Raw genomic sequence first — 14,493 nt, 5'->3', positions numbered from 1 at the left:
TATATATATTTTTTTTAATTATTTAAATGCCACTTAGAAATATATAACTTTAATTACAATTATTATTAATCTAAATATATAATTAGAACTAATGTTTAATTGAACATGAAATAGGTAATAGAAAATTTAGTCTTTAATTTCGTAGTTTTCGTTTATCTGTAAAATAGACATTTTGTCAATTGAAACCGTTTTTTAGGATTTATGAGTAATCTAGAGTAAAAGTACCTAATCACAATAATTACTAAGAATAATATTTTTGAGATTTTTTCTAGTTTTTAATTTAAATTTGACTTAAAAATATTTTTTTTAATTTAAATTAATTTTTAACAATATTTAAACAAATATCATATGAAACCCTCAAAAATATTAATCTCTTGCTCAAAAATCAAAAAAACGAATTGATTTTTAACCTACATAGCACGTGAATCAGGCTAGTGAGTGAGAGAAAAAAAAATTTTAAAATGTAAAAAACTGCACATTTTCATACAAACAATGTTTTCATTGCGGTATGGAAGATTGTATAGATAACATACTACGCAAGCTCTATTTTAATATATCCCTTTTGCTAAATTTAATATTATATTACGTTTAATATCAAACAATTTACTTCAGCATGTAAAACCTAGATAGACAGTCAATTCTTATTTTATTTATAATTATATCGAACGCAGCTAAAAAATACAATTCTTATTATTACTTCAAAGTTGCATTGTCTCGAGCGTTGTAAGCACACACCTATCCACATAATATAACGTCTACGTCACAAACTAGATACGAAACGCACGCGATTTGCCGTTTTTACAGTTAGCGCATATCGTTGTCTGCGTTGTGGTTGCAATCGTTGTCGTGAATCTAACCCATAATATTTTTTTTATTTTTTTTTTTATAATAAATTATGAATAATATACTATTAGCAATTTTCTCAATTCCGTATGAATAGAATAACCATACGCAGTGATGTTATAAATTAAAGTTCACTCGGAACGGCTGTGAAATACCTGCGTACGGGTAATAGATGATAAAGAAGACGAAGAAAGGAGAAAAAAACGAGGTCACCCCTAAGCGCAATCCGTTCAATTCGCCGTGTACATACACAGACGTAATATGAGTATAACGTTTAAACCAGACCATACTTATATTTATACATCACACTTACATATATATGATATAAATCATTCCGAACAGGTACCCATTATTGTCGGTCGTGCACGAGCACGACTTACCTATATATAATATATAATATATATATATATATTTCTATCTACATGCACTGCAACAGCGAGTTTGCGAGTACTCGTACATCGTCGTCCCACAAAGGAAAAAAAACCGTTTCGCGATATCGTCTTTGCCGACGGATTTGAAACGGTCACTGTATATATTATGGGCACGATTTTTTTTTTTATATCCGTCGCGATAACAGTAGGTATATATAGGTACTATAACAAGTATTATACGATAGACGCCTCTGTTTTAACACATTTATTTTATTTTATTTTTGTTCGAGCAAAACCAGGAATTTGTTTGGAACCGCGATAGATAACTTATTGGCAGTGAGCAATATGGATTTTTTTCCAAATCGAATTTCAATGATTTAGACAACGTATGTCAATTGAAAATAAAAAATTAACAAACATTTTTTAGTAATAACTGTAATTTTGTATAAAGTTAAATTTACGTAATTCAAAAAATATTTAAAACTTTTTTTTGTAAACCTAACTATAATATTTTATTTATTATTAATTGAAATATATATAAATAATATATTTTAATATTATACAATTTATTTGTATTTTTTTTTTTTTTTTTACGGAAATTAAAATTGATTAACCTTTTTAATATACATGCTGAATTTAATTATAAAAAATATATTAATATATTTAAGCAATTTAATTAAATATATATAATTCTATTATACTTTTATAAAATTGTTTTGATTTATTTAAGTGTTCTGTATTATTTTAATAAATTTACCTACCAATTATTAATTTATTTTATGATATAAGTTCTAGTATACAAGCTTACCGGAACATCTGATAGTTAGATTTTTAATCTAAATTTGTAATTAGAAAATTAATTAAAACTAATATCTAATAAAATATGACAAAATAACAAATTATGAAAATTTGGTTTTTATTTTCCTGTGATTTTTTGTGTTTTAATTTTGGTTTTATTTTCGTGATTCATCAATACTCTCTATGCTGTTGCAGTTTCCATTAAACCGCTTTAGTGCGAAGAAACAATTCCTTATTCGATGTCTGTATTACATCTAACACATACATTATAATCTATTGTCAAAATGGCTTGCGTCTGCAAAGGACGACAGTTATACATAATATATGTATATAAGATCTATAACAAATACAAGAACATTTACAAAATTAAAATGTTTGAAGGTCCAAACCGAAATTTTTAAAACTCAATGAAAAATAGTTCCATATACGCGCGATTTCTATCAAATGAACATGTTGAAAACAGACAATCGAAAACACATTTTATGCATGGCTTGTTCAAATTTCGTAGTTATGCAATACTATTTTTTAAATTTAAGAACCATTGATTTGTATTTTATGGCATATCAAAAACCCGTTACCATTAATGATCATACAGTACAGTAAAATAGTTACCTTACTGAAAAAATCGTATATAGTATAATTAAATTATAATTTCATGAGACTCATATAACTATCAAGGTTATATACGTATATATTATAATATAGTATCCTTTGTAAATTATAGTTTATGATGTTGTATGCCCGCAGTGAACAGTTTAGGTCTTTGCCCTATAGTCTATACACATCTAATGGCCATTAATTCGATCGAGTTTTTTACATATTCCTTAGTTAAATATTTTGTATTGTTATTATCATAATACGAATTGTAAGTATAATGCATATATTATTATGACAATGTATAATCGATGATTTAGATTAATTATATATAATATATAGATATTTTAATTTGAATATACTTCGAAGTCTAAGAACAATTCATTTGTATAAACCCAGTAGCCAAATCTGAAATTTGATAAAAATCACTAAATACCAAATCCCTGTCGTGAACTACCGTTTTGTAAACTTTTTAAATATTTTAATGATATATAGATCTAGTAATAGCTTCCATAAAACTAACGTTTAAAATAAACATTGGAGTATAAAAAAAAAACTTGAGTACACATAAAAATAAACGTAATATAATATATATTATTATACACGCATATTATATAAATATTAAATTAAACATCCGCAAATAAATATAGCAAAACTAACATCAAAACCGTGCCAGTTGTGAAAAAACCACGTACTAACACTATACACAACTGAATACTGACTCAACATTGCGTATAGTGTTGCTCAAACGTCGAGAGTCAACAAATCCACATTTAGAATCGAAAACTTAATTTATTGAAACAATTTCTGCACATGGCGCGTACATCGAAAAGAGCTAATCGAATAAAATTTGTCACAAGAAGCACTAAGTACGGAAGACGTGCAAAGCTATCTCAGTTGGTTCAGTTTGAATGCCTCAATGGAATTTTCAATTTTCAGACGATAGACTCGTAAAGTGTTATGAAACCGCTCTGGGCGATCGATCGATCAATAGTGATGAAAATGTTTACGAAAATAAAATTATGATTTTATATGCACGAGTGTAGTATTACGACGTCGAGTTCCCAAGAAAAGATTTATATGCGCTGTTAAAAAAAAAATAAAATACCGATGTTTAAATTCGATGGATTATTATATGGGTTTAGTTTGAAATTCTGTAAACGAATGTTTAACGCGTGTATGTTAAAAAATATTTATACAAGCATATTACACTTCACATTTCGGAACAAATTCGTGTACCTACACATTATTAGGATGGACCAACCCGTCAGAGCACTTGTTCACACAAATTGCGTGGGCCGCTGATAGCCACGTGTATAGTGTATATGTATCTATTTGTATTATATATATAATATATATATGTATTGTATATATGGGTACACGCACTCAGTAAAATAATGTATTATTATTATTATTATTATTATTATTATTATTAACGTAAGAGTAAGGTTGAAGGCAGCAGAAAATCTTTTATTCTTTTCTTGCACGTTTCCTTTTAGACTTCTCCGGAACCACTGGCTGGAGGACACAAACAGGCAACAAACCAGTTCAGAAAGCGACAGATCTCTTAAAACAAATTGTTCTACATAATATACACCACCGTCATCACCTATATCTACCGTAATACTACTCTTATTGCTGTAACACGCGTGTAATATACGGATTTCGAGAACACAGAAATTTCGATGTATGGAATTACGATGAATACGGCCACGTGCTGTTTAATATTATACCGCTTGCGGTGACCGGGGGAGAGGGCAGTTGCAGGGGAGACGCCACTAGAGAAAACTAGAGCCACGTGTTATTCTTGTTTTCATCGATCGTCTAAAAATACACGATATATAGGTAGTATAATATACTCATCTTTGCTATATAGTATTATTTCGATATGGCTTAATAAAACAATAAGAATTTGGTTACGTAAACGTACCAGTTGTATAATATATTCAACATAAATACTGTACTCACTACTCGTATATTATGTTATGTCCAGAAACCCTTACTAAAAGATCTATAAATGTCGGACTTAGCAATAAAAGTGTTCAAACCTAAGTTTATTATTAAAATCATTTACCGTTAAATTATTTTTACCGTACCGCCTGTAATGTGACGTAAATTTGTCTGAGTGTTTAGTAAAAAACAAATTTATTCTTATATTTATATATAATATTTATAATATTATGAATTAATCAATTTGTTTATTACATGAAAATAAATCAGTACTAAGCCGGGCCGGATTGTTGGTAATTCTAAAAATAATATTTGGCTTGTGCAGACCTATATTAAATATTATAAAAAAAACTCGTGAATCTCTCAACCTTGGATAGTAACAGTATTTAATGTATTATACAACGAGAAGATTGTACATCGTAACTGTCAAAATGTGCAAAAAAATCTTCCAAACCGATAATTATCATAATATTATTATTTAAATATTTTATTACAATCAATTAATTTTTATAGTAAATCTACACGCGATACATATACTTAATCGACATCAAGAAAAAACGAGATCGATCGCGATCCTCCAAGCGATTTTCGCCATTTTATTTGGTTAAAAAATTTTTAATTAAAGACGCCAAATCTATATTTATATAGATTTACACGTAATCATAATATATAAACTAATATAATATCCTTACATAAAAAAATTAAGCGCACAACGCGTTTGCGTGCAATGCGCTCTAAAACTACACAACCCATTTTTATTTTGGTTTTGCTCATGTGTATGATTTGTTCTAACTTAAAAATATAAAGGATAGTACATATTATCTCGATTAAAGATATATGAGAAAAAGAGCAAGATAACAAGTTTAATTTTGGGATAGTGCGTCTGATGTTTTATTATAATTTTAATCCTGATTCTACTAATAACTCTAAGGTAATATGTAATTAATAATTTTAAATTGCGACAACTTATAACGTGTGGGGGGTAGAAGATAACATGGCTAATATTATTATAAATCTCTATAATTTAAAATAATAAAAAAAGTTAAAAATTAACGATATCTACCTTATTTATAAAATTAAATTTTCATGTTATCAATTAAACGTGTATAAAGATTTGAATTGCTTATCGGCACGTCATTTCTGTAAATTCTAGAACGATTACAACACTCCGATTATAATAGTTCCAATAATTTTGATCTGAAAACTTTGATCGGATAAGGTATTGATACTCGACATTCTTTACAAGGCATACATGACACAATAGCTAACCCTCTGTTTTTCATACAGAACTGTTTTTTTTCTTCTAATCTATGTATTATCAATAGAAACGTGTTTTTGATGTTTCGTAATGCGTGTGTATAAATACAACACGAGTAGTACCTATACTCGTGTATATTTCAGGTATTATTATAATTGCTATATCGTGATTCATCACGAAACCCGTTGTGTTTTTTTATTTTTGTACAGGCACCGTAACCGACCAACCGTTTTATTTTGCTTCCGTTGGTAATAATTTTTAGTTTGATTATTTCCTCTACTCGGAGTATTTTTAATTATGTCCTTTTATTATACGCGAGTCCTGGACAAGTTTTCAGGAAAATTCTGTACTACCCGTGATACTCAATGTACCAGCGTGTCGAATTAATCTTCTTAAGACGCTTATAGTAAATATGCCGCATATACTACAACGAAACACGAAAACAAGGATGAAGCGAGGAAAAATGAATAAGAGAGCATCCAAGGACAAATTTCGTTACACGTAGATATGTAAGCATATTACCTATATAGAATGGCAGTCGATCGCGTGACGAGCTGAACATGACAGCCCCGAGACGGAATGATAGATAGTGTAATATCGTGGAAATGTAAGACTAGCAGCACACAGAAAAACTATATACGGCGATAGAGAACAAAAACAATAAAAAAAAGCATTATTACGTCTATATTTCGAATTAAATGAGTTGACATTTTAACGAATCGAATTTGCAGTAAATTGTGCGCTTTCCTAAACAATAATTTTTCAAACCTACAGTATCTGGCAAATAGTTTATCGAGGAAAATGTTATCATATTTATACATCAAAAATCATATCTGACCGAGATGTGACGTATAGGGGTTCTAAAATCAACTCGTTCCTATGTAATTCTTTTTTTTTAATGATTTTAATATTATAATATTGTGATCGACAGCGTGTCGTTACTACTATCGAGGGACATCGGAAATAATAAATGAAAATCGTACTGTCGACAGGACGAATAGTCGTGCCAAAATCGACGATGACTCGCTTTTCAAGTATGACGAATCGACCTCGTTTAAAACATTATAATGTATAATATACGCATAAAACCGTCGTCGTTGACACTTTTAAAAGTTAATATTCCTATTTTTCATAAGAAAATCCTTATTCACGCAGCAAAAGTAGAAGAAATTCAATTAAACACGCAACCAGATGACTGTGAGTTCTTTTTTCTATCTCTCGTGCTTTCTCACGCTTGGTTACAGGATAAAAAAAAAAACAATAGTGTTATAAAAGCAGTTGACACAGACGTGCACATAGTATAATATACAGCCGACTGTTCGTTTAGCCAGTATTGGGTTCCGGTTAACGAAACGGGATAATATGAAATATATTTATTTCTCCGTACGCCGGTGACGATGTATCATTGTGATGCACATAGAACAATAACCGAGGTAACCGAACACGACCAGAACCAACGTAAATTCACACACCGTGATACAAGGGTATAAAATAAGTATTTTAAATTATCATGGATTTTTAACATTATAGACGTCCCGCTGTAGTATACGAAGATCGAGACGATAATACAGTTTTATGGGGTGCGTTAACATGAATATAAACGGATAATATTGTAAGTCTTCGCAAAAACTATTGTAAGAAAAAAACAAAATAAAAATAAAAAAAGAAACCAAGTTAAAAATAATTCAAGAAAAAAACCAAATGTTACACATTTTTATTTTATACGTTCGATTTTTTTTTAATTTTCTGACATATTTATAGTAACCCATATCAGTTGTTTGTAAAAAACCACAAAAATAAGTTTATCAATTCAATGTCATCATTAAATGATCTGTGATGTATATATATATATATACAACATAGTACTATATTTAGTAAAAATACTATAAATACCTATGGTACACCTATGGAGTTTATGTTTATTTAATATTCCATTTTCTCTATAATTTAATACGTAGATGATTTTTATTGTTCATATTGAAAAAAGAAAAAAATATACTTTTATACCAAAAAATTTAAATTTTTTTCACCATCAATTATTTTTATTTGTTTTTTTCAGGTTATCGAAAAAACATAATATATATAATTGGTTCTGTTATAATTTTAAACACTAACAATAAATTGATCCCCGGTAAATTTTTTCTATATGATAGATTTTACTAATGATTCTTTTTGCAGCATAATACATATTTAACAAATACAAATAAAAAAATTACTTTATGTCATTTAGTGTTGGTTACACGATACGGCATCACCGCGCAAAGTGGAAAAGTTAGTCACGACACCGGATAGGTCTTATTCGACAGCATGATGCATTTTCACCAGATGTGCAGAATAAATAATATATCACGTGATTAAAATTATTAATTTTTTTACGAATCAGAGTTCCTATATTCACCTCATTCGCCAGTATCATAGATCGTTATGATTTTATTTTACTTAAAGTACAGTTGATAGAACTTTAAATCATATGTTATAATTTACTTTTAAATATTCTAATATGTACTGCAGAAGTCACCAGTGTATTTTCACGTGGATCAATATAATTATTATACTAAATTTCAAAAACTTATTTTACATCAAACGAGATCCATAAGTAGGAAAACGACAGAAACCCTATGAATATACAATAAAATTAGGATAACCAAAATTGCAACAATTATTAACCCCAAGGTAAAAATATAAAAAAAAATAACTTCGTTGCACTTAGTGACTTCAGGACTAACAATTTACAGCACTAATAGGTAGATTATTTTATGATAATTTTTTTTAAATAAATTGTATATCGTATGTGTATTGACACATTGGGAATCGTATACGGGTTTTAGCGAAACATAAATTGAAATTAATAAATAATAACAATCATTACTGCCCCACAGTCTGCTTCTTTCATAAACCAATATACGTTAAACGATTTTGTATTTTTATTAATCGACGAAAATGTGATGAAATACTGCACAATAGCGTTGTCTAACCATGCATTATATTATCAATATATTATATTAATACACACACATCATAATATATCATATTATATTTTTTCATATTATTAAGTGCATTTTGATAGGGGTATTGTTTGACATGCAAGATAATTTGTTTTGAATTTTGTATTTATCGCCTAACTATTCACGACTAAAAAAAATAAAAAAAACAATTGTCAAAGCGTTATGACTTATGGATAGCCCCCGCATGGTTATTAAGAAATATTTTAATGATGATTATCATATTAATCTTAAAAATATGTCGACTCAGTGTTAAAAAATTATGACATAAATATAAAAGATATTTAGTACTCCTTATTGCACCCTAACTGACGATAATAATATTATTACTAATAATAAATTTGTATACTTACGTCTATACATTAGACTTAAATATTATACACCGGTAAAATACATACATGGTATATAATGTACGTTTATCATTCGAGATTTTTAAAACATTGACTGATGTATTGATGACGGTCCAATAGCAGATAATTTAGATCGTTATTGTATAAAAAAATAATATTTTAACACGTCCAACAGGATAGAATAGAGGTATCGATGGGTGATGACGTGAGATATTTTTAATAAACCTTTTATTGAAAAAAATTATAAAATAAAACTTATACCTATACAAAAAAACTATATTTTACTTCGGGTTAAATTAAATTTTCAACGAACATAAAAATAATTTTATTATTATTTATTACCAAATTATATTGTGTAATAATATAATGAATCAGTGTAATAAATAATAATAAATACCTAATAATTACTGACTACTGTTATAATATAGATTTTTATATATACATAATTTAATTGCTTTAGAGGTGTGTTGTAATTTATTAAAATAACCGTATCTGTATTATACTTAAAGAAATACTATTTTTATATGTTTTATTTCTTCGTATATGAATAACGCGAAATCCGTACACAGCGCGCGCAAAGTCCACACCTTAGCCAGTGGGCGTAGATACGTCATTTCTATGAAAGATAATATCTTGCAGAATTAATATTATTCAACTAACTTGTGTCCGTAAAAAGACGCCAAAAATAGCTTCGGGATTGCGATCAGTAATTAAAAGAGCTACCTACAAAATAACGAATATTAGTCTAGGTATAAGTAATAACCCATCAATCTATGCCAACGCAGAATTAAATGTCATGTTATTAAAATCTTAGAAGACAGAATATGGATACTCAAATCGCGAAAGTTTGAATAAATATTACAGTGACAACGATCCATAAAACACAAAATGCATCGAAATATGTAAATATATATATATATATATATGTATTAAGTACCTCTACACTATATAAACAACAGACACGTGTCTTTGATTGGAAACGTCTGCCGATTATACCAATGATAATTTTGTTCGTTCATTAAATCTGTCCTAGACCATATGAATGACTTACAAGACATTTAAATACAACAAACGGAATATATCAAACGTCTGGAATAATGACATTGAAATGTGCGTGCTTCTCTCAATTACGCCACATGTATCTGACAATATCGTACATAATGTGTGTACTTTTAATATATAAACAGCCTATAATAATATCTATATAATCTATTTAATGTGATTTACACTTTATGTTTTCGACTCGTGAAGTGAACGTAATATCGAATTAGTTTTGGAAAAAATTATCCTAGCATTTCTGTATATTTTATTGTCTGAATAAATGTCGGACAACAAAATAAAATGAAAAGAACCTTTTTGGAATGTTTACAGAAGTATCTACGTAAAATAATAAACCGACGTGCCAGCAATGTCCGGGTACAATATACTCAATGTCTTCGTGTGAAACTTAACACAAATACAAAAACAAATAAAAAAAACCTTTTATTATTCGTAGTTCGTAGAGACGTATAATTAATACCTCTACCTACCTATAAAAAAAAGGTTGACAGATCATCTAAAATTATTCAACAGGTTTTGAATAATATTGTTTACATTAAACTCCACCGTACGTAACATAGGTATTACACTGCGGACATGACTGAATTTGATTTGACCGATAAAACGAACCACCGGTACAGTCATGGTTATATTTTACGAGAATACAGAAAGTTCCAATAAGCCAATGAAATATCCATATTATGCGTGTAATCGAAAGAGAAAAATTTGTGCACGCTACAGCAGATCCGTGGAAATGTACGCGAGTGGCAAATATCGAATGCAATAATAATAACAATAATATACGTATGCCAGTACATTGAGATGCATATTATTATTATAATGTATATACAGACCAAAATATTATTCTTCGTTCTCCGTAAACACCTGCAGCTGTAAAACATATATTCCACTGCACGGCGACAACAACATCCTGCGAGCCGTTTTCAAAGACCGCGTGTGCAGACATACGGCGCGATATCGCATTACCGGAACAACCGCGATGGGACACAATAATAACATGTAAGTACAACGCGAGCGAATCGCAAATAACATAAGGATTCGGCCGATCGGAAGCGTAATCGAGCGGAAACCGTAGTACGCGCGGCACACAGACACAGAGGGGCTTATAATAGATTGTAACCTGCCCGTCTAGTATTATACTTGGATAGGTCGAAGGAATTATTTTTTTAACGTTCGATCGGAGTAACGCGCTCAGAATTTAATTCTCGAATAATAGAATTTCCAACGTACAAAATAATATTACCTTAACTCTGTCAGTGTTTCGACAATATTGGTCTACGAAATACGCGCATAATATTATAATTTACAACACACCATAATATACCGTACAACGCGATCGGGCGACCAAATGGCGGCTACATCGCGCATATTGTACACGGCATACATAATACTATATTATAATAATGCGTATGTACGTCGTCGGTGTGAAATTCTAATTCAATAACACGGGCATACAGCAATAATATTACAGCCGACCGGCCGGTGGTAGGTAGTTTTTACGACGATCATAAAAACCGATGGCGGACACGGGAAAGACGAACGGAAAAAAAATAAACCTACGTCCGACCCTTTTTATATACCTGCAGCGATCGGTGTGCAGCATGCTGACGGGTCCTGTGGCGGCGGCGGCGGTCTTTTGTGTCGATCCGAGAGGGGTTGTTACCGCCACCACCGACGCCATTTACGGACGTTTTCTTCGACGTTTCGACACAACAAACGTATTATTATATACACACGCGTTCCCGGAATGCGCCGCAGCGTTGTCTTTTTGCGCTCTATAAAGGTCGTACCCACTACCCTGCACGTGAACCGATATCGGATCCATGCGTGGTAGACCGGTATAAGTCCAGAGAGAATTTCGTATTGTTAAATACACATATCAGCATAATACGTGCGCGCGTATAAATGAGACATTCGTACACTGCAAAATACGTTTTACAATTAATAGCTCTTTGATTCGATATCGTCTCGTCCGGCGAACTGGATATTCGTGAAAAAAAACCTTTTAAATTTTACTCGTCGCGATCACGTGTATGAAATGCCCATGGTTTTATCCGGACGCGATGTTCGATGAGAAAAAACATTTCCTCTGCTACAAGTGTTCCCGAACAAGAACACTGAGCGCGACCGACCGTGTCGCCATCAAGCAGCCCGAGAAATTAACATAGAATTTACATTTTACAGTAAATAATATTAAGTGCGCGACCATCCACCGGTGCAAGAATAAATAATAATATACCTAGACTAACAATGAACATGAACTCGAGAAAAATGCAAACCTAAAACAGAAAAAAAATTACCTCTACTCGAGACTCATAAAAACTGTGTTATTATGTAACAGTACGAGATCACATACGACATACCACATGATGATAACATTAAAAAAAAAATCTGTTCGTCAGGAGTTTTTAAAAGCGTTTTTTTTTTCCACTCGATCCGATAAAATTACTCTGAAAAAATTCTTACCGCCGATAGATGCTGAATTGTGCATTTATGCTCGGGTCGATGAGATAGTAAAAAATTCCGTCGAATACGAGATTTTTCAAACGATCCCTTTTTGCGCGCGGGGAGGGGGGGTATTATTTCTGTATTTTTCTACCGATCGACCCCCGAAACAGAACAAGAGTATTACGATGGACGCAGTACAACCCTCGACCGTATCGATGTCACTTGGTTTTGCATACGCGTTATTAGATAATATTATTAATCAAGTTATCGACGTCGAATAACTCACCTCGGCCGAAGCTCGGAGACAGGCGGCCCTCCGGCAGATAGGGAAGTTGCGCGGCGGTGACGGCCACATGAAGACCAGCACGACCACCGTGACGAACAGGACGATGCACACGAGCAACGCGGCCACGGCCACGGCCAGCCCCGTCCTGGAGAAGCCGGTCTTGGCCCGGAACTTCTCTTCCAGATTGGTGGCGGCCGCGAACGCGTAGAACTTTCCGTTGCTGGTGCCGTTGTTGTTGTCCACGGGCTGTGGCGGCGGCGGCGCGGCCAAGGTGCCGTTGTTCTTTTCGGTGGCCGGCGCCGAGTCGGAAGCCTTCAGGCAGGGTTCGCGTTCCTCGTCGGCCGGCGACAGACAACCGTCCGGTTTGTCTTGCATCTCAACGATCTGACCGTTGTTTTTGTGTTCTTGCGCCATTGTCTTGGTCGTCACTCCGCAGCGATGCACATCTGACGGACCACCAACGGCTGGCTGGCAAGCACGCCGTGTCGTGGGTATGTGGTGCAGACGGCGAAAGACTCGCGAGTACGGAAACGGAGGACGAAAAACGGACGTGCGAGAAGAATAACGATTAACGATTCGATTTGTACCGCAAAACTGTTCGACGATATTATTGTGACGTTGTAGCCGGTGTTGAGATGATAAACGATCAATAGAATTGGCGACTTAAACTCCTATAATCAGTCGCCGGTAGCACGACGGGACGACAGTCACAACGTTTACGGTTTTCGAAGTCCACCGTGGCGTGTGTGCAGGAACGCGACTGACACCGGTGGCGACTGGCGGCGGCACACCACCAGTTTGGCGGGAATAACAGTGTTGCCAACGCGCCCGCCAGTCGACCGAGACCTATGCTGCGGACGTCGTAATAATATTTTTTTAAATTTTTACAACGATAATAACGCGCGTCCAACCGTCGTGCTCGGCTTACAAAACATTATAATAATAATAATAATATAATATTGTTGCCTGTGGGACGTGGGTAAATAAAATAATAATAATAATAATATTGTAAGATTGAAACATTCGCTCGTGGTCGCCACTGGGAAACAGGGCCATGCCCGGGAACGACCAGTCGTTCTGGTCGTTCGTCTGCAGGCCTTATTCTAACCGGCAGTAGAAGTAGTAGAACCCGAATCGGTCGGCTGAAGTACTAACTTGATGAACGTACAATTGCGGCTATCACAAGTCGGACGATCGTAGGTACCCTAATATGCTTGTACAGTAGAACCTCGATTATCCGTGTTCGCGACTTGGGCCAAACGTAAACTCCTACACGAATAAGCTTTTTACCTGAATCGTCATTAAATGTTAACTCCTACATCAATAACTTTTTTACATTTTTACCTGAAAAAATATTGGGTGATATGATTTGAATTCACGATTTTGAAGTTGAAAAGCTCGAAAATTTATAAATGATCATAACTTGAAAGTAATATAAATATATAAAATACAATAAATCTGAATAAAGCGTGTGTATACGATGTATGATGATTCTTGAAGGCTGGTTATATCCATACTAAATATATTATATTAT

General features: G+C 32.5%; 1 protein-coding gene across 1 annotated transcript in view; it reads right to left on the bottom strand.

Annotated features, from left to right (window-relative positions):
• LOC112597172 (endothelin-converting enzyme 1-like) overlaps nt 1-13,712 on the bottom strand; it is a 29,524-nt gene extending 15,812 nt beyond the window's left edge. Inside the window, exon 1 of the mRNA XM_025343110.1 lies at nt 12,960-13,712. Within this exon, the coding sequence (XP_025198895.1) occupies nt 12,960-13,373 (414 nt within the window). The 5' untranslated portion in view covers nt 13,374-13,712. The remainder of the gene's footprint in view (nt 1-12,959) is intronic.
• Between the last annotated feature and the right edge of the window lie 781 nt (nt 13,713-14,493).

The sequence above is a fragment of the Melanaphis sacchari genome, unplaced genomic scaffold, assembly GCF_002803265.2.
Source record: "Melanaphis sacchari strain LSU unplaced genomic scaffold, SCAv2.0 Contig393_pilon_pilon, whole genome shotgun sequence".
Lineage (NCBI taxonomy): Eukaryota > Metazoa > Arthropoda > Insecta > Hemiptera > Aphididae > Melanaphis > Melanaphis sacchari.
The sequence above is the reverse complement of the archived record's forward strand: the minus strand, read 5'-3'. Positions and strand labels throughout refer to the sequence as shown.